The 22,137-nt window shown below is 38.3% G+C and overlaps 1 protein-coding gene across 6 annotated transcripts in view; it reads right to left on the bottom strand.

Annotated features, from left to right (window-relative positions):
• The window catches only part of EPC1 (enhancer of polycomb homolog 1), a 62,695-nt gene that overhangs the window by 6,933 nt on the left and 33,625 nt on the right, over positions 1-22,137 (bottom strand). For 2 of the 6 annotated variants that reach the window (XM_044424630.1, XM_044424625.1), the window contains exons 3-10: positions 20,640-20,785; positions 20,355-20,561; positions 18,567-18,715; positions 12,913-13,072; positions 12,065-12,244; positions 11,887-11,976; positions 11,649-11,797; positions 6,808-7,160 (exon numbers count right to left, since the gene is read on the bottom strand). In XM_044424630.1, coding sequence (XP_044280565.1) covers positions 6,808-7,160; positions 11,649-11,797; positions 11,887-11,976; positions 12,065-12,244; positions 12,913-13,072; positions 18,567-18,715; positions 20,355-20,561; positions 20,640-20,785 — 1,434 coding nt within the window. The remainder of the gene's footprint in view (positions 1-6,807; positions 7,161-11,648; positions 11,798-11,886; positions 11,977-12,064; positions 12,245-12,912; positions 13,073-18,566; positions 18,716-20,354; positions 20,562-20,639; positions 20,786-22,137) is intronic. The other 4 variants (XM_044424631.1, XM_044424626.1, XM_044424627.1 and 1 more) reach the window with 3 other exon arrangements.

Here is a 22,137-nt window from a genome sequence, read left to right as displayed (position 1 = left end):
TGTTAAGATTATGTGTTAAGACTATCTCTAAAAGGCTCTGTTCTAAGGCCTACATAAAGGTTACACATAAGCCATGCAAAAGCAGCTCCCTAGACTTTGAAGTACTGAACTGGCATTAGGGGTTTAGAAATCTGGATATTCGTATTCCGCAAACTGAGGATTAACACTCAATGTTTTCATGCCATAGTGATCATGACCAAAAATTGCACCTGGTTATGTGGCTTCTTCTATTAATTACTGTCTGAGGAAGTGCAGAATCTCCTTTCCATGGAGATTTTAAAGGTGAAAGACTAAAGATATCTGCAAGGATCATGAAGAAACTGCTTTAAAGTGTAGGATATCCTGTCTTAAGCCCTTATGAAGCTCCTATGGGATCTAACATACAAGTCTGCATGACAAAATTGGAGACTGCTTTCTACAGCTTTCCATATAGCCTAATAGCTAAAACTATTTAAATCAGGAGTCATTCTGATAGAAGATGTTTTTGAACAAACAAAAATGTTTATAGGTCCATTACCCAAACTCTTGCATGCAGTTAAAGGACATGCTCAATAGTAGCGACAGATCATTTCATACTGTTTAGCTACTATTAGGAGATGGAGGTGTTAGTTCCTGCAAATATAAAACAAGAGGTTTTTCAAACCATCTCTATGACTAAAAATTCAGTTACCGTATTTTTCCATGTATAAGACGATACTTTTTCTTAAAAATATTTACCTAAAAATGGAGGGACATCTTATATACAGGGAGCAGGGACGAGAACCGCAGGCATGCTGAGGGGAGGGAGATTGGCTCGGGCGTGATCGGGGGGGGGTGAGTGCAGGCGCGATGGGAGACTGGCGTGGGCATGCTCAGGGAGGGCTGGCATGTGTGTGTGGGGAAGCGGGGAGGCAGCGGGCACACGCGCGCAGCAACAGCTTGCTCGGAAATCGGTAGGAAAAGTGGAGGGTGTCCTATACATGGGGGCATCTGGGGGATCTTATAGTTGGAAAAATACAGTATATCTACCTATAAGTAATGCCACATAATTTTTCCTTTAGTGAATTGAAAAAATGAAGTATGCTGCCAAAAAAGCAAAACAACAAATAGTACTTGTATATAAAGTATACAAAGTAGACTATGCATTATTTCTTAAGGCTGCATAATTTAACCCAACTGCAGATGATAGTTTTCCACAGACAAAGCAGATTTTTAAATGTAGATTTCTGAAATGGCTTGCTGCTGTTCATATAACTTTTTTGAAAAAATACACTTCCAGAAATTGAAGGTTTTTCAGTCCTGTATTAGAACTCAATTTCATCACATCCAGGAATTGTGCTTGATATTACTAATAAATTCTCTTATTTCTGGCAATAGCAAAATGCGAGACAGGAAATCCAAAAGTTAGCCTTTATAGCAGGCAATATAGTTTTGATATGCTTTGAGTGTACGGCAGACTCATTTCTATGCTTACGTACAGTCTGCCTTTCAGGTTTCTTTCTCAGTTGCAAGTAATGAGACAGTTAAAGTTTTGACACTTTGGGCATTTTTGGTGCCACATATTATTCTCTATCCTGCAATTTATTTAATTGGCCACTAATGAATTCAGACATGCTTGGCAACTTATTTAAAGTGCTTTGATACTGCCTTTCTGAAGTCATTAGAAAGTGCACTTTTAAAAACAACCACAACAGTAATCAAATACAAAATAACAATAAATGTAATATTAACAATCATATTAAACTTGGAATACCAGTAACAATGGGAACCTTTTGAAACACTAAAAAATAGCTATCTTGAGTCTAAGAAAATTTTGCTGTGAAACTTTTATTAGACCAACAAAAGATCAACCCCCTCTCTTTACCTTTTTGGGGGGGTATGCATACATGCATGCATGGGTGTATGCAAGCCTTTGGGTGTCCTAAATCTCTTCGTTTGGTCCAATGTTTAAAAGGTATTATGTAGTGGGAGGTTTGTGTGTAAAGGTGACTGGAGGGTATACTCACATTTCTGAAAATCCAAACTGTATTTGAAGACAATGTGACTCTACTATCCAGTCACCTTTCCCTTTCCTCCCCACCTTTTTAACATTGTAGCTGAAGAAGAAATCTGGGAATCTAGAAAAAAAGATGTGGGTCATCATTTACTAGGCCTAATAAACGTATTACAATTTTATGGATTTTGGAGTCCATACTGTTAAACCTATGAAATGTTAGGTATTCTTCTTTATGCAATAAACTCAACAAGTAAGTACTTCGCAGGGAATCACAAAAATTGCCCATTACTGTGGACAACTGTAAAGCTTCAGGAATGATTACAGGAAGCTTTGAGTAATTTGAGACTGTATTATAAAAATATCTACAGGGATGCACTGTATTTTATATATTATTACATTTATACCCTGCCCTTTTCCCTTTTTCAAGGATCCCTCCTGCAGCTTAGATAGTCTTCCTCCACTTCATATTATCCTCTCCATGACCCTGTGAGATAGGTTAGGCTGATGGTCATTGACTGGCCAAAAGTCAACCAGTGACTAGGGGGCTAGAACCCAGGATCCCTGTGGAATACTTTAATCATTAAGCCACATGCCTCAGTTTCATACTTGATGTGTCAGTGAGAAGGACTATTTCATGTAATATTTACTGTTTTCCCATGTCTTTCCAACTTTTTGCTCAAACAGTACAAGGAAGAAAAACTCTACACAGGCTGGTCAATTTAGGCGGTACATATGTTTAATAAGCAATGGTACTAGCAGTATGCCAGTTAATATGCTAAGTACATATAAACCACAACATTAGTTGACAATTGTTAGATTTGATGTCCTGATAAGTGTTATCAGCCACTCATAAATTTCTCCTTTTCACCATTTCACCATTTTTCTTTCAAGCCAATGTTTGTGTATATTGAATAAAGAAATTTCTGAATTGACTCTACAAAGAAATTATATGCAAGAACAGGTCGCCCTATATGCACACATTCATCTTCAAGGCCCTAAACAGTCTGTGTAAAGTGTGCAAAATGGTAATCTATAAAATTAATCTTCAACACAAAACATAAAGTAGTCTAGGATAAGTTTACAATATCTTGAGACTCAGAAAATATACAGTGAGGTTAATAATGCCTGCTATTTCTCTAAGCCCTAGGCAAGCTTGATTTTGGGTAAAATGAAAGTACAGATCTTCCAAAATTCCCTTTGAAAAGCCACTTATTAGCACATGTGAACTGGTAACAGGTGGAATAAAAAACACTGAAGACATCAGGTATGTCCTTCAGGTTTCTAGACAGGGCCAGGCCCACTCCATGACACTGAGTTTTGGAAGTTTTCTCCAATCGAGGCCTTTCACTCCACAGCAAAGCCCTTGTGTGTGTGATTGCACAGAGATCACGAAGAAGAACAGCCATTGTACACAAAGTAAATCACAAGTGCATGAACAGCCAACCCAGATTAGAGATTTTTCTACTTCTATTCTGAAGTGGCAAACATACTAGCTTTTCTCCCTTGAAGAAGTCAAATTTACCATTTTACAAAAATGGAACCTTTCAAAACTATGAATGCGTTCTCAACAAAACTCTAGATTATCACCAGGGAAATGAGCCTTTTTCTATTTGGAGAAAGCACAGTTGTCCAAACTAATATTATATTCCAAATCTTTTATCAATAGTTGTGAAATTTTAAACAGATCTCAAAAGTACTGTATTATGGCCCAAACCAAAGAATACTATTTACTCAGCATGGTCTTGTGAACATCAGCCTTTCCACTTCCCCTCTTTCCCAACAAACCTATGTTTACAATATAAGACCTGCTCTCTCTCTTTTTTTTTAAAGACAGTCAAGATCCATGTGTATATAAAGTAGCTTCCTTGTTTGTTGACCACATGCAGAACAGACACCTTCAGCTCATTCATTCTCCACAATCTGCAGGGTACTATCAAATTTGCTTTTTCATGAAGTAAAAGTATCTCATACAGTAATTATATAAAGCCAGGGCAGTCAAATTAGATTGAGGAGAGAGGCAGATAGATAGAGGTATGGCATGTGTTAAATAAATACATAATAGATGACATTGTCAACTCTTCAAAACATCAATACAGAACTTTAAAAATTGGATTACTATCAAGCTCCCAAATAACACTATCTAGTTCAAGGGAGGTATTGATGTAAGAGTTTAATGTCTAGCACTACATGTCCTTGAAAATAAACAGTAAAAAAATCCACACTGTAATAATGTTATCAAGTTTAAGATATTAAGTTATTCTTGATCTAGCGTAAAAAAAAAAAAAAGAATCTAGCACTCAATGCAAATCCCTATAGCTAATAAAAACATTCTCATTTTCCAAAATGAAAATTCTTCTTCCTTTAAATTGTTGTATTCTCACATGCTGCATCAATCAAAGGACAACTACATTATAAGTAGGAAAATTCCACCCAAGAATAGGCTTGCTAAAGAAGCTGCATCCCAGAGTAAATGGAGCTCTAAAAATAAAACTTTTCATTTTCTTCCTTTTTGTATAAATGTTCTACTGTCTTTCTACCTTGCAATACCTACATTTGGGAGAAAAATTGGCAAAAAATTCTGATATGCTGTTTTTGTACTTTAATAAATTTTATTCATGGTTCATGGGAAAGAAAACATATGGACAAGCAACTCAGTGGAATACTTAATTATGTCCAGGCTACCTGGTTGCCTCAAAAAATAACCTCTAGAGGAAGACTAGATGGCCTTGATTTTTGACTGATTTTGCACAATTTCTGATCTTACCATCTTTAAATTTTCACAGTTAATCTTAGAGCAAACTTATAGACAAAAGCATGACAGGAACATGCAATTCCCATGAATGTGTATGTATAAGTTGTAGTATGTCCAATGGGATTTATTCTTTAGCAAGTCTATGTAGGATTTCAGCCTAAACATTTATTCATGTGTGCTCTGTATTCTTCTAGCCATCCCACTTTATTGGTTATGAGCAACTATACAAATATATGGTTTATTTCTACAATGGAAAATGAAAATGTACTTTTAGCATAATATGTATTATTTTACAAATGTAAACATCAACATAATTGGCCATGCTTACTTGTTGGAAGACCTTAAAGGAGTAAAAGAATGCTATGGTGCATGGTATTTATTCTAGGTATAACATATACACTACAGAACACTAACTGTTACTCAGGCAGTCACTCAAATGAACCAGTCCATGGACACTGCAGAAAATGCAGTTTTTTTGCAGTGTAGGGCTGCATGATGACATGCAACTCAGCAAAAAAAAAAAAAAAAAAAAAAACACCTGCTAAACTGTGATGTTACTGCTTGGCTGAGATACAGGGCTGGATTTACAGCTTCAGGATGCAAGACGTAAGGGCTACAACTCACCAGACCTGTGCTGATGCAATGCAACTAATGGCCACACTATCACTATCATTGTGTGCGCGCGTGTGTATATTAATGTCACATATATGCATGTTTATTATTAACAAAAGCCTTAAAAAACCTCTGATGATCTATATGCTGACTTGACTAGAGAGGTCGTCAATAATGGTTATAATAAATACCATGGATTTGTATCATAATTCAATTAAGCATTTTCAGAAAATTGCTGGTAACACTTGGTTAATAGCAAAGTTAATTGCAATGGCAGAAATTGAAAACAGAAAGCCAGATACGCATTGTTATTCAACTGAAAAGAGTGTTGCTGGCTTTTCAGAGTCTCTTAATAGCTTTAGTAAGTAAACCATACCATACCATTTCACTGTCTTGAGTTATGTTTGCAGGTTACCCATTTAACCAACCAGCAAGTCTTTGATCCTGGCTGTATGACTGAGGCTTGTGGGAAAACTGCCATGCGACCTCCCCCCCCCCCCCCAGACAGTCCCTGGGTTATGAACAAGTTGTGTTTCTGAGAAAACAGAAATGTGTCCTTAAGCTGAATGTTGGATTGCTCCACACTTGCAGGGGTTAGGGGTGCAGGATCCTTGTGAAAGTGGAAAAACAGTTACTATCTCTAGCCTCCTCCCCAAATTCACAGAGGCCTCCTCTTTGCAGCAAGGAAATGCTGGAGAGATTTCCCTCTCTGGATGGGCAGGGCAAGAAGGCATGCTTCTGAGGCCTCCTCCTCTCCCCTTTTACTTTTTCTCTTTCTGTTGATGATGATTTTCTGGAGTAATTTTTAAAATAAATTAATAGACTTTATGGCACTTTGTTCGTACATATGGGTTGTTTATTACTTGGGGACTGCCTATATTCTAAATTTTAGAATCAACTTCCTGCAGTACAAAACATCTGAGTGCTTGGTCCTTTTAAGCAGGAGTTAAAGACTGTATGTAGGTAGGACATTGTGCAGATACATGTTTTATATACAATGCTGATGGTTAGTAGGTTTTAATCTGTCCTCATTTAACATATTTTAATTATGACTTTATTTTTAACTTCTGTATTTTGCACCCTTTGAGATTCATGCCTGAAAAAAATTACATTTGTCTAATTCAATAAATGTAAGATAGCAAACAGTCATTAAAATTTTGCATCTAAGAAGGGCGATGTATAAAACTATGGTGCTTAAAAGGTATTTCTGAAGACATGATGTTAGATTCAGATTTTGCCACATTTACAGTAGACCTACTGAAATCTGATTTTCATAATTTTTATCTCAAGGATGTGAATTAGACTATTTCATGGATCCAACCCACTATATTAAAGTTTAGATTCTGGCATGACATTTACGCATGCAACATAAAATATCAACAGATGAGTAAAAGACATGGAGTAAATGTTAAAGCTGAATTACTGTTGCCAAAATTGTTTAGAATCAAGATTGTCAAAATCAACATACCAAAATGTGCTGAACCACTGCTACTTTTACTTTGTATAGAGGTACTGCATGTCTGGGTCCCAGGTTGTGCTGTGCCTGTTCGATTTACACTTCTGTGTAATTTCCTATAGGAAAGTTCATCATTGTCACTGTCATGTAGAGTTGGTGTCCGAGGCCTAAAATGCCGCCATCTACATGATTTGATATTGACTAATATCTGATTGAGGTCTTTAGAGCAAGATCTGTCCGAGGTATTTGTTTCTGAGGTATTGGCAAATTGATTGATTGAAGAGTGCAGTTGTGAGGAAAGCATTTCTGAATCCAGCTGGCAAAATGCACTGTTGTTCTCTGAATACGCTCGATCCAGTAGCACCCTAAAAATGCAAAGACGGACATTTTGTAGTGTACAAGCCAATGTAACGTTTCTATCCCCACTGCAGGCAAAAATTATGTAATAGCTATGCTAGGAAGAAATAGCATTAACAGATTAAGAATTCTGACACAAAAACTTCTGTACGCTGACATACATGGAGCAAACAGTACTCTTTAAGAGTCACACCTAAGAGAGCAAGTCAGCATTATAACTTTGATGTTAGCAGACAAGCACAATCATGGCAATATAACATATATAAATCTACATTCTGTTCTCAGTTATAATAAAGCCTTCCTTTGAGGTTCATCTTTTTGTTAAATTTCCCACAGTAACATATGAAGATGTAAAAGAAATTATTACAGAACTAGTCATCAAAATGCTAGAAAAGCCAAAGAATTGTGAGTGAGGATTCCCCCAAATGATCACAAGAAAATACTGTTGTTGTTTTTTAAAGAACTTTGATGATCCCCAGGCTCACATGCCCCCTTTCTTCTAAGAGGTGGAACTTTCTTACTTTCCTGTCACTGGTTTGAGACAAATTGCAATTCAATTATTCAAACTAGGACTGGGAGGGACAAGTTGCTTACCAGTAACTGCAGTTCTGACTGGTCATGTTTGAACTCATGCATTCATGTTATGCACCAATGCAGAACAGTAACTCAGAACATCCTAAAGCTGAGCAGGGTTTTAGGCAGAAGACCCATCCCACCTTCTCTATGCATACTGTGCATGCAGGCTCCCACCTGCTGCTCTGTTCTGTACATGCCAGAGTAAGTGAAAGAATAAATTAATAGCAAAGCATCACAGCAGGGAGACTGGGTTGTGCAAGTTCAAAGATGACCACAAGAAAATATGAGTTACAAGTAGAAGAATGATTGAACATTATTAGCTGAAAGCCTTAATTTTGAAATAAAGGAACTCAAGCACTCAAAAAAAGGTCATAGGACTCTGTCCACTGGTGGAAGAAAGGTTGGAAACCTCTTCTCCTTAGCATACAAAGATAAAAATCAACATGGATCTTTCGGTGGCAGTCTAGACCAAGCATGCTGCAATGGTTAATACAAATGCTTGAATGACCTTCAAAAGCACTAGCACTTTAACTAAGCTGATACACATAAGTCTGTTCTTGAAAGGATTCTTGGTTATGTAGTTTGAGAAAGCCACAGTGAGCCTTCAACTGGAAAGAGATGTGACCATGGTGACAGTTTTCAGCCTCTCTGCTCATCAAAAACTCTCCCCTCTCTGCTGGGATTGTTCACTAGTCTAAGGAATATTGGATCTGTTGAAGGCAGCTCAAAAGAGGGACCAGGAAGTCCTCCTTTGGATTATAGCTCTGAAGGAATCAAGACTACAGTGGCATCATGTGGAAGCAGGCCAGGAAGGTTACAGCCACAAGACTAATGTGGTGTTGGTGATAATGATCACCTACAACCAAAGATGGGTTTTTACATTATGTATCAAGTATTTCACTGTAGCCACTCTGTTGATCAATGAGTATGCACAGGATTAGGTAGAGTCTAATAGTGTCCATGTAAATGGCTACAGTTAAGAAGAGATAGATAGAACGTCTCTTCATTGACTTAATAGGGCTAAGCTCACGACAAAGGAAGTGATGGGGAGACAATCATCTACATATGGAAAGCTAACTCTCTCCTATGGTTATTGGTGTGCTATTAATTCTACCATGCATTTTGTGAAGACTTTTGATGTGTGACTAGACCATATGGGAGGACCCTGAAAGTAAAGAATCTATTGTCAAAGACAAACTGGAGGAAGCATGGTGGGATAAGATGGACTGTAATTTGAAGTTAGCATCATGGAGAACTAGTGTGGCAAACCAGTCTGTGTGGCACTAAGGGAAAAATGGGTGAAGACAGATATTTGTATTTCCACTGTCAGATGTGCAGACTGGTCCAAAGGGCTAAGCTGGTGAGGTCCAAGGGGATGTCCCCTGGATTCAGCCTCTGACATCAACCCTATACACTGGACATTGTAAGAGAAATCATGTTCTGCACACAGTTGCAGATTCTCCAAAACTGGTATTGGGAATTTGCAATAAGGTGGTTGTGAGACATTAATACCAAAGCTGATTGGTTCAACACTGGATTCAATCATACATGCAGTTTTCTTGTTATTCTTTGGTCCTAGCACTTGAGAATTAGTAGGGCTTTTTGGGGGGGGAGGGGGTCACTTTAGTTGTTTTGACCATCTTGGTCTTGGCAGCAAGTACTGAAATCTTTGGATTTGGCCAAACTGTCATGACTGATTGTTGGCTCAAATCCAAGTGGATGCCGGAGCTGATATTGAGGATGATTATTCTGCAGTTTACTCCATCAATGGGGAAGCTGTGCTGAGCGAGAGAGAGAGGATTAGTGGCAATTTGGGGGAGACAGTGGATGGGGCAGGGCAAACCTATTGGGTTAGAGCAGCCATATCCAGATTGCTCCCACATTACAATGAGGAGACAAGCCATCCTGCTTAGTGGACACCTGGTAGTAGGTGCAGCAGTGCACTCTATACACTTCTCCCAAAAACAAGGGACTGAAAGAATAGCTTTCAATGGAAGGTATGTTCCTGAACAGCAGATACACTATTTGAAAAGGTCTTATGGGCCATGTATTCCTGAGAGGAGAAAAAAAAAAAACAAGACTATGCTATACGGAGAACATTCCAAACAATGCCAGTTGCTGCAGCAGACAAAAAGTAAATGAGTTGCAGGTAGGACCTCCCACCTAAAATTCTGCTTGGGACTAGAATGTTTCAAACGAACACTACAGAGATGCATAACCCATATGTATGAGTCAAAGAGCTCACAAAAAAAGTAACAGGGAATAACAGCAGGGAAAGAGAAGCTGACTGTCCACTTCTTCTGAAAGCACCACAGGACTGGGTGAGGTGAGGGCAAGAAAGAAACAGAAGTCTAGATTGGTAATCACTAATAAATGGATCTGATTAATAAGGCCATACGAGCAGAGAAAATACTAGAAAATACTCTGCTCAAATGCTTCTAAATGTTCCTTAGGAACATCAGGTGCTCTCAGTTCTTTTAGAAACATCATAATTAGGAAGTGGGGTGCCATGATATGTAGCAGATTCTTTGCTCAGAACTTTTTGCAACCAAGTTGCACGCAGTAATTTTGCAGCTGCAAAGACTTCATGTTAGTTTGATCATGTTATCTGAAACAAGAATTCATAGTACATGTTTGAATCAATATTGTACTGCAGCCTGCTATTTTAGATACAACCTTAGTCCTGAGTTATTATCAAAGTGGCCCAACATAAACTTTCATACAGCCTATTGAATTAGACAGCACTAAAATATATTCACTGCTAACAAAACCAGGCTTCCTGTTACTGGCACCAACAATGATGAAATATCACCCTTTGCAAAATAAGAATTTCAAGCAGGCCATTCTTTATAGCAGAAGGAGGCAGACTTCACCCTTATCATATCTACATACATTTTTACTAGAAATTCAACAACTGGGTGCAAAAGATATACACATAACTGTGCAGGGCATCTCAAGCACATTCTGAGCACAGAACAATGCTGAATCGATCCCTGTCTCTTGACAATGATTCCCTAGCTTTCTTTAACACTCTCAGAAAAGTAATTTTATTACTGCTGTTAAAGGGAGTTTCCCAGTCTCTTGTAACCCATCCAGAGACTTTTAGTAATGGGATGGCATATAAAAACGTTAAATAAATAAATAAACAAACAAACTGAATAGTGCATTTTTAGCCTAGCTTGCGCCTAGTCACAGTTGAACTGGACACATGCTACAAGCTTTCAGGCTCTCTGCTCTATTTTCGAGTTTTCTTACTATGGTCTGCTGTAACATCTGGACTGTGCAACTAATGTTGAGCTGCACAACAACATATGGGATCTTAACTTAAATCATAATTAGCAAACTGATTTAAGTTGATAATGCTTTTTTTCCTGCAGGACAGAAGAAGTAGAGCCAGAGGAGAAAGCTGCTGAATGACTCTGTCTGGTGTTTCCTTCTGAGCAGTCATGTGAAAGCTTTTTACATTAACTGAAAATAGACATGATACTCATGCTTACTTCTGAACAGAAATGCAAGAATGAGATTTTGGAAATACTATTCGAAAGCACTGCTTATTTCTGAGTAGATATGTCTATGAATCCTCCCACTTTTTCCTGCAACTTAACCACCATAATGTAGCCCCTGAGAGCTTCATTGAAATGGAATTAAAGGATTTCAGATATAGAGACTAGAAAGGATGCACAGAGAATGGTGTATGCACAACACTGTAGGATGTTCCTGTGACAGATGGTAGAAAATCATCTTATCCCAGTTATAGACACAGCCTAAAAAAGGGAGGCAGTAAGAGTTTTGTACTTATTTAACAAATTAAGCAAAATTAAAAATTACAAGAACTTACATTTCAATTTTTCATTGGGTCATACTCAAAGGTTTCTTTTATATTAACATTAACTAGTTAATTTTAAGAAAAATAAACCTACCTTCCACCACGTCCAACCCGTCTCCGTGAAAACCCAACGCACCTCTGTGGTACAGTAAGGGTTGTTAAGCAGTATCTATAACGCTCATCACCTAATGTTCCTCCTTTAGGACTACTCCATGGCCAGTCACCAGTTTGGTCTAAATGAGGCTTGAAAAGAAATAATTGAGAAGAATTTTAAAAAATGCTACTCACATTATTATCAACATTCAAAAATTTTATAGAATATCAAGACTTACAGCATAATACTGACAGCCTGCTTTCCTACGGAAGGCAAATGGACCATCAGGATCATTTTCTTCCTCAGCTTCAGAAGAACCAGACAAGACCTTTAAACATTCAGGAAAAGAGTACAGGTAAGAATGAGCACACAAATCTTTTTCCTCCCACAACCCAACTAAAATATGGAAGTCCTACTTGGGAAAGTGGTTCTTCATCAGAGCTGGGAAAGTCATATTGATTCATATCTTTAGCATTAAAGACTGGCAGTGCAGCAGGAGTTGTCTGTTGAGTAGCAGCAGCAGCCGATGAAGGTACAACTTTGGGCTTCTTCTCATATTTTCTTTTGGGCCGTATAGCATCAGCTTTCTCTTGCTGCTAAGAGAAAATAGGTCAATAGTTTTACATACTTTGCCACTAAAAAGGCCACAAAAGTACCTGCTCAACAGAAACAACACACAGTGCAAATGGAAAGTACAATATTCCAATTATTTGGGAGAAATTTCAGCTTAGATTCATAAAATTATAGTCCAATTTTGAAATGTCAGCTGAGAAGTACTAACATGAACTCTTATACCCACCAAAAACTAATGCTTTAAGAACTGCTTACAAATCCAGTATTAATTTAAATCTACCTCCTGTGACACTGCACACACATTTATGAGAGAGAAGGAGGCATCTTTAATGTGCAATGTTAAATAGGAATTAGGCAATAAAATGTAGTATTATATAAATGGTTCATTTCTTTAAAATTACTGTTTCCAACATCAGTTCCATAGTACTACTTTAACATGTTTTTTTTTTTTTGTCTTGATGCATTCCTAAGATGCAATATTGAAAGACCTGCAAATCACCAACTACAGAGGATAGCAATTGCAAATACCCACTATAGAGGCCAGTTATCTTTAATTTTCTTGAAGTAAAATTACTAAGAGGTTCACACATACAGGAATTTAATAGCATATGTAATGCCCAAAGGGCATTTTTCCTGAATCAGCAACCAATTTAATTAAGCACGACACAAATCTTTTAAGAGATTTAGTCACCTTCTTAACTTTAAATTCCTTCAGTTCCATACTTTCTTGGTGTTTAAACTGAGTGCTATTAGAAACAGGAATAATGGGGATAGCATAGGTTGGCTTCATGGGCTGCCGTTGTGCCATTACCTCAGACATGATCTCTCCATTATAATCGCCTAAATTATATCTGAAAATTAAAGAAAAAAATTGATGCTGCCACAATTTCAAAGTATTTGTAATCTTAACATTTATGACTAATACTTGTGCAATGTTTATTATACAGTGAATGCAAACTTATTATATTACTATTTTTTTCAAACAGAAATATCCCTATAGAACAATGCAGAACACTATGAAACCAAACTAGTTCTGAAGACAAGACTGTGGTAAATGGCTTCCAAGTTAGGGCAGTTGTTCATAAGTGGGAGCTTTTAATCATTATTGGCAGTTATAACAACAGCAATATTGGATTTTAACATTCATTAGCACCTTTTAAATGAATGGTATCAAACAGCCAAACTCTGAACAGCTCACAGCTTTTTTTTTGCCCCTAGTTATACAGCTGGTATCAAATGATACCATTCAAGCCAATGATATCAATTAGAACACATGTGAAGGACAACTTTTTCATACACCCCTGTACACATTTCATTATGGCTGTATGTGAGCAATGTTAAGTCAAAAAGCACATACTTATTGTCATAAAACCATGTTATGAATTAATCTCATAATGCTGACCAGATACAAGGAAAAAAACCTATCAAGTATTCTACTCAGTTAAAACTGATGGAATGATTTATTTACAATACTTTATACTGTCTTTTGAAGTTTAAAACTCAGCAATAAAAACGCAAAAAAAAAAGAAAAAAGAAAGAAACTAAGAACGCTATTTCTTGTCCTTAGCACCACAGAAAACACCCCATTTCTTCCACTTACTAATTTAATGGCTCCTGCAGGCCATGAACAGGTCCTCTATGGTCAATTGTAGAACAGGTTCATATACCCTGATCCCAAACCAGTTAGGGCTTTAAAGGTAATCACCAGCACTTTATATTGGACCTGAAATGCATGGGCAACCACTGCAGCTGCTACAGAATCAATGTTATATATTCTGACCCTTGCAAACCCCGCCCAAGCAGCTGCATTCTGCACCAGCCAAAACCTCCAAACCATGTTTAAAAGCAGCCCTGCATAGAACATGTTATATTAGTTTAATAAATGGATGACTGAGCAAGGTCTGCATTCTCCAGAGATACAAAGGATGAACCAAAGCCAATAAAAAGAACCCCTGGCAACACATACCATCTGTGTTTCCATTAATAGCTCCAAATCCAGGAGATCCCCCAAGCTGAACACTTGGCTCTTCAGTAATACAACCCCAACCTACATGTGTCCCACATTTGTATCCAGATCAAGCTGGATACAAGTACTTCCTCAGAATTAAAGCTTAGTTTGTTTGCCTTCATCTGTTCCAAAACTGCCTCCAGAGAGTTTTCATAGCATTTCTGGAACTGTAAGAATGCTGGTGTGGTGGTTAGAGCGTTGGACTGGGGACCTGGAAGGTCCATGTTCCAGTCCCACTCAGCCATAAAGCTCATTAGGTAACTTTAAGCCAGTGACTCGGTCTCAGTCTAACCTGTTGTGAAAATAAAATGCCAGTATAGGAGGAAAATACAAACTGCCTTGGGTTCCCTGTAAAAGGAAAAAAGCTAGGTTTTAAATGCAATGTAATGGCACTGCTACTCATGATAGGAAATGAAGGTAGAGTTGTGTGCATTAATAAGTGTAAGCCAAACCTCTGGACAATATCTCTTTACTGCATTGCAAAACCATTAAAAAGAATGGGAGACAAGACAGAATCTTTAGGCACCCTGGAGGTCAATGGGGATAGGGTAGCCGAGGAGTTTCCCTGCACTACCATCTGGGTATGTCTTTCTAGAAAGAACTGAAGCCAGATAACAACATACTTCAGGGGCTTATCTCAGCTAGGCATCCCAGATTAATATCACAGTCAATGTAGTTAAGCCCACAGAGAGGTAAATAACAAGAATGCACTTCTCCTGCACTTCTCCCAGTGTAAGTCATCCACCCAGGCGACCAAAGTTATTACTGTGTCAAAATCAAGCTGGCAGCTAAATTGGAATGGATAGAAGCAATCAGTAACTGAGTTGAGAAACCACACAATTTTACAGTATTTTACTCAAGGGTGGTATAGATACTTGCTCACTCCAAACAAATGTTAGGAAGGCCATGGAGCTGAAAAGCATGTAATACAACTAAGCAATGTACTTGGGTCAGGCTACAGAAGTTGAAACCTATCCAAAAGAACATGACAAGACTAAACACTGGTTCCAAATATCTTTTGACCATCAAGGAAAAGGTATTTGCATGAGAACAGATTTAAGTGATTATGTCTGCAAAGTGTAATACAAATTCATTACACCAAGTATCCAAGGATTTCATTAGATCCCTTGACCCTACAAGAGAGCATGCTTTTCACTACTAGAAAAAGCTCCACTGGTTGACTTTGAACAAACATAATTATAAGAGAAGATTTCTTGGTTACCATCACTGCCAGAGCTTAAGTTTCACAGTGGTTTCATCCCTTTCCAGACAATAGAGCTTGGGCAGAACACTCCCCAGGAGCCCTCAGGAAACCATACAGATCCACTGGCTTCTGAAGGAAAACCATTAAAACTGGTCCACTATCCAGTAAGGGCTAAGAATACCCAATAAATTAATTTGAGCAGAAAGTGATTGTTACAGAGCGATTTCTAACTCTCCCATCCACAATGTATTATCCCCTAAAACAGTACAGAAGACCAAGTCCTATGTATGCCCTGCTATGTGCATTAGGCTTTATCATTCCTGAACCTGGTGTTCTCAAGATGTTTTGAACCAACTCCGAACATCATTGACCACACTGGGTGGGCCTGATGAGACTAAACCATTCAAAGGACACTAGCCTGGTCCAGGCCCATGGCTCTCATAGTGACCTTGAAATCTAAGCCAACCCAGACAGCATGGCCTTAGTGTGAGTGCTGAAATCCACAAGCCTTGAAAGTCTCCACTGCAACCTCCCTCATTCTGGAGAATATTAAACAACAGGGTAGACAGTACACCAAAAGAATCCTTATTCTGTCTTGAGTCACCAACATGAGATACAGATATTCAGGAGTAGGATAGTGGTTAACACTTTGGTTTTGGGTCTGGGACTCAGACAATCTGAGTCTAATCCAAGCACAGCCATGGAACCAACTGGAACCATGGATGATTTTGGGCCAGACACATACTCTCAGTCCAACCTACCTCACAGGATTATCATTGTGAGGATAAGATTGAAAAGATGAGGAGGAGAAATACGGAAAGCTGTTCTGAGTTCTTTTAAGAAAAAGGCAGGATAGAAATCAAATCAAGAAAGAACGGTGGCTGACTTTTGGATAGGGAATGCTTATAGACAAGGACCACTCTGACCTTACACACTTCAAGAACTTGATGTTAGTGGACACATCTGAGAAGACTGAAAACTCCCCCCTCCCAAGCACATCCACTTATGTAGGTCACAGTTATCACCTTTCCATAGTCCATTTACCAACAGCCTTTTGGCTCAATGGATCACAGCTAAATTACAAGAGACATTGAGGCTGGAACGTTGAGTGGGAAATAAAAACATTGCATAGGTACCAGACTTGTCTACCCTCTGCCTCCCACCACCACAGCACTCTGTGCCTCTTATAACCATCTTCCTTCCTGAACATTTCCCTGATCGTTTTGTTCTCCCAAACACATAAACATCTGAAACCCAACAGACTGGCAATGAGTAGGAAAACACTTTTTTAAGGCACAGTCTCATTCAGTACTTACACAAGTCTTAATAAATGCCACCCTATGAAAGTTTAGAAAAGTTCTATAACTCCTAACATACTCACTCAGGGTTAAATCTTGCTTTTTTTCCCCACCCCACGCTCTAACTTCTACAACCCTTAAGAGGTTGTAAGACCAAGGTAAAACTGGTCTTCCGAATACAACATGTATGCTTCCAGAAAAATGCGGTATTTATGATGGGAATTAAGGATGCACATTCCCCAAATTTCAGTTGGGATTCCAAGTGGCTCAAGTCCAAGCTCAAAATGAAGTTCAGAATAGTAAATGCTCATCTTGCACAAAATTCTTACACTTACATGCTTAAAATTCTCATCCTTTATTCCCACAGTAGGGGCAACTGTTCTGGCAAATGTCATCTCATTCAGTTTTTAAAAAATCCTGCAAAAGTTATAGGTACCTACTTTTTGAAAAGGATAACAAGGGAGCCTAACACCAAGGTCCCTGTATATCTTTCTATGAAATTTGTCGGGCATCATCCTTCAGAAGTATCTACAATTATTTAATCAAATTCTGTAAAAAGTAACGTAAGAGCCATATAATATTTCCCATGGAAGACAATGGGAGACCTAAAGGTTGTTCATTCTGGGAGAGGAAAAAAAACAAAATCCTCATCCCCCACCCTCAATTTTTTGTTTGGTGGATAACTGCTATGAAAAAAGTATATACATAGAACTGCCTTTTGGTAAAGAACCTGCCAAAGCAAGAAAAGTACGGGGCTTTATGCAAGGTATCATCAAACTGAAAACAGAATGTGCTTCAAAACAAAATCTATGGAACTAACACAACTTAAACTAATTCTAAAAGAGACAAATGCCAAGAAGTTTAATTTCAAGAAGATCAGGAAGGACAGGCAGAATGGGACAAGACAGAGAAAAGTGGCTGGGAAGTTAGAATAAAGAGAATCAGGTGAAACTGTGGAGTGATAAGGAATCAGGAAGAGTAAGTACAGAAGTACAGTCACAAACAATTGAACTCACAAGCTCTTCAGCATGTTGTAGCTGAGACAAATAGTAAAGGAGTTACTCTTTTGAAATGAATAACCTCGAGCAAAGGATTTTATAATGCTCAAATCCCCACATAAGCGCAGTTATTAGAGAATGCCTGGTTAATGGGACACCAGTGATTAGAATTAAGACCTATCAGCCACTTAATTCCTCTTCATGCCCCATTCCTTCCTTGGTGTCTTCTAAGTATGAAGAAGCAAAAGCAAAGTGACAGACAGGCTGCTTTGACTTTTTGTGGTCCTCCAAAAGCACTGAATCACATATGAAACTTTAGGACACTCCAGCATAAAGTTCAGAGGAAAGCCACTTCAAAGGAAATCCTGCTTCAGGTTGCAAGACCTCAGCATTTCTGCAAGGCTACATGATTCAGTTCAAAACACCAGCTCTAGGTTGAGTCTTGTGAGGTACAGCCAACATAGCTGCAAGGTAAGAGTCAGGGTGCTCCAAGTTCAGAGTTCCAGGTCTGACGTTGGCGTGAGTTGCTATGGCTGAAGGTGGGACTCTGAATTCTCCTATGGCAATCCAGATAAAAGTCTAATGGCCAAAGGATTGCACTGTTAATTACTTAAAATGGAATATCTAAAGTCCGTGTTTGAAGTGACTTTCCATTTTGATTAATCTGGAAGCTATGATATAGAAATAGGCTGCTCTATTTTAGTTAAAAGTAAAAGTAACAATCTATATATTGGTGCATATATATATAGAATACTATCAGTACTCTTTGTATGTAATGGCAACATTAATCATATTTTTTTTTAAAAATAAAATCCTCTAAGTACAAGTAATTTTTACCTCTTTTCCATAATTTCCAGTGTTAAGTGCAATAATTCCCTCTTGCTTTTTTCCCTTCTCTTTATCATCTCCAGAATCGTTACAGCACGACTTAAATCCCGGCGCAGTTTAAGCATCTTTTCATAAGAAGCTTCATCATTCTTACGATTCTGCAAAATGAATAAAAACATAAATCATACAAGCCAAACACAGAACTACAGAATGGTAGAGTTGGAATATTTATTTATCTAAAACTTTTCTAGAACATCCCTTACTGTAGTCTCAGGTCAGTAAGACAAAAATAAAATAAAACACAGCATCCAAATCAAATTCTTAACCAGTCAACAATAAAACCCATATTAAAATAACAGTGAAACCTTAAAATATTGGGAAAATAAAAAGGTATTAGCCTGGTGCCGAAAAAAATAAAGTGCCAGTGCCAGGGAAACCTCTCTGGGGACTGTATTCACAATTGGGGCACAACCACAGAGAAGGCCTTTCTCCAGGTAATCACCCTCTTAATCTCCTTCAAGGAGGGCTCCCAGAGAAAGACCTCTGTCTCAGATCTTAAGGGGCAGGCAGGAACATATGGAAGGAGAGGCTCCTTCAGATAACCAGGTCCTAAGGGCTTTATAGGTCATCACCAGAACCTTAAACTGGGCCTGGACTTCAACTGGTAGCCAGTGTAGGTGATAAAGGACCGGCATTATATGTTCATACCTGCCAATCCCTGTTACCAACCTGGCAGCTCTATTCTGAACCAACTGAAGTATCCAGACCAACTTCAAGGGCAGCCCCACATAGAACATTTTACAGTAGTCCAACTGTGAAGTTACCAGTGCATGGGTCACCATTGGCAGGCACTGCTCATCCACATAGGGGTGCAGTTGATAAATCAGCTGAAGCTGAAGGAAAGTGCTCCTCACCACAGCCATCACCTAGGATTCCAGGGACAGCTCTAGATCAAGCAGCACTCCCAAACTCCCTATATGACCATCAAATTAAACCACATCAAGTCTCAATAAAATGACTATTCAAATGCCTCTTAAATGCCTTCTGTGTGGGAGAGCCCATGACCTTCCTAGATAATTGGTTCCACTGTCATACTGCTCTAACAGTCAGGAAGTTTTTCCTGATGCTCAGACAGAACTTGGCTTCCTGTAAATTAAGCCCATTATTTTCATGTCCTACTCTCAGGGATAACTGAGATCCTGGCCTCCCCCTGTGTGTCAGCCTTTCAAATATTTGAAAAGTGTTACCATATCTCCCTCAGTCTTTGGTTCTCAAGGCTTAACATGCCCAGTTCTTTCCATTTCTCCTCACAGACCTTTGTTTCCAGTTCCCAACCATCTATGTTGCCCTTCTCTGAACCTATTCCAGCTTGTTTGCATCTTTCTTAAACTGTGGTGCCCCGAACTGAAAGCAGTACTCAAAACAGGGCCTAACTATAGTGCCAAACAAAGAGGAGACAGTACCTCATGGGATTTGGAAGCTGTATTTTTATTAATGCTGCTCAATAATGCAGCACATTTTTGTAACCACATCACATTACTGACTCATATTCAGCCTCTGATCTACAATGATTTCAAGATCCTTCTCACTTGTAGTACTGATGCATCTCCCATTGTGTAACTGTGTTAGGTTTCCTTTTCCTAGGTGCACATCTATAAACCAAACTCTTAATTAAAACTAAATAAAATCCCCAGCTTTCAGGTTCAAACACTTTCCAAAACCCTCATGTCTTTTACAGCAGTAAGTTCTAAGTAACCGACATGTAACAGAGGTTTTAAATACGATATACACACTTACTTTTCGAGTTTGCATCTTTTCTGTCCGCCTTCTAAATGCAACGTAAGGATCATTTGTGCTGGAACCATCACGCTTCTCCTGTTTCACTGCTGGGATAAGAGAGGGACCTCGACAGTTTTTCCTCTTTTTAATCCAGTATTCATATACTTCTCTGATCAGTTCATCATCTTCCTTCAAGAGTAGCTTGGCCTCCTGCAGGCTGACAGGCTAAAGGTAAAACCCAAATATGTCACTTTTGTACATTTATTACTTATGGTATTTGAAATATTTGAAACAATGCTGTACCTGCTGACCACTGCCTTTTTCTAGTCGATCTATCATTTCTTCAAATTGCAAAGGAGAAATATCAATTTTTTTCTTCAGCTTAGTCACAAAAACCTCATCTTCTGAATCCAAGTCATAATCTGGCTGCTCAGCATCCAAACTAAAAGCTGGAAGGAAAAAGTTTGTTTATACTGTCTTTCAGATGCTCTGGGCAAAAAAGTTAAGGCAGAACAGAAGACAATTCAGACTTTATGCTAAAACTGCATTAAGAATGGACTGGTTCAACTTGACTATGTAGTTTATAGAGGCCCATGTCAAAACATGCAACCTAATCAACCATCCTACTTTAAATATTTCAAAAGGGACAATTCTAGGATTTCTAGAAAATTGCGTGTATGTTCCTATAATTCGGAATACTAATATAGAAATGATATTCCTTGCTGATGTTTGCAGTCTCCAGGGAAGCATCTAAGTTTTAATCAGAGCTATATCATCAATTTAAATAAAGGTTTAAACTCCAATAACTTCACTTGTTAATTATGGACTGAGCATTGTTTAAGTACAAATGGCCCCTGAAGCTTTCAGAGTCCTCCTATTATAATGATTTATGAATTCTAGCAACTTAATCCAGATAGTGTCAGTGAAAATAAGCAGCTGAAGAAACTGGCTCTGATGCATTTACACTGAAGAAAATAAAGTAAGATTATAGTGAATCCTTGGGGACTAAGAGTTATATTGTGCTAAACTAGAAAACTTCCAGGCTACCAGTTGCCTACTCCTATAGTGACAAAAGCTCCCTTATTCAGAGCACCTGTGGATGTGGTGTAGAGCAAGAAACAGTCTCAGAAGACAAGTCCACTCTGTTAACTGAAGTTGAAAAAGCCACAGTTGGCCAACTTTTTTAACTCTGAACATGAGAAAGCAACAACAATACACGGAAAAGCATGCTAGGGATATTTAGAAGCAAGCTGGTTTATATTAGCACAATAAACTTGTTCTTGAAAATGATAGAGGGGTTTTTTTTAATAGATTCACAAGCATCACCCAAATACTAAATACAAGGTAAAAATTTACAGATGCAATGGCCATCCCTGCTCCCTCAAAATAAAACCTACAATCATACAAAACTTGTTCTTGTGAAGCTTACAAATCTTACAGAATAGCACCTCTCAACCTACACAAAACCTATTAAAAGCAGAATTCTATGAATATTTTGACACATATATAGGATTATGTCTCAACAGATTTTATTGCCGTATTTGACTCCTAGTGGAGGATACAAGGCATTGATGCTGTGGATCAGAGCATGCAGGTGTTTATACAGGTTAGCATGGGGAACATCTTTCAGTCCAATGGCCAAATTCAATTTTAGAGACACTCTTGGAGATCACATTCAATTGGAAGAATATAAAAAATACAGGCATAACCCTGTATAGGAAAGACATTACCACCTTTTTAGGATGGGGGCAGAGGGGGAATCAAGAAGGCCCAGAAAATACCAAAACATCAATGGTCAGGG

This window comes from Varanus komodoensis, unplaced genomic scaffold (assembly GCF_004798865.1).
Source record: "Varanus komodoensis strain SLA01 unplaced genomic scaffold, ASM479886v1 scaffold15, whole genome shotgun sequence".
NCBI classification, from domain to species: domain Eukaryota; kingdom Metazoa; phylum Chordata; class Lepidosauria; order Squamata; family Varanidae; genus Varanus; species Varanus komodoensis.
The sequence above is the reverse complement of the archived record's forward strand: the minus strand, read 5'-3'. Positions and strand labels throughout refer to the sequence as shown.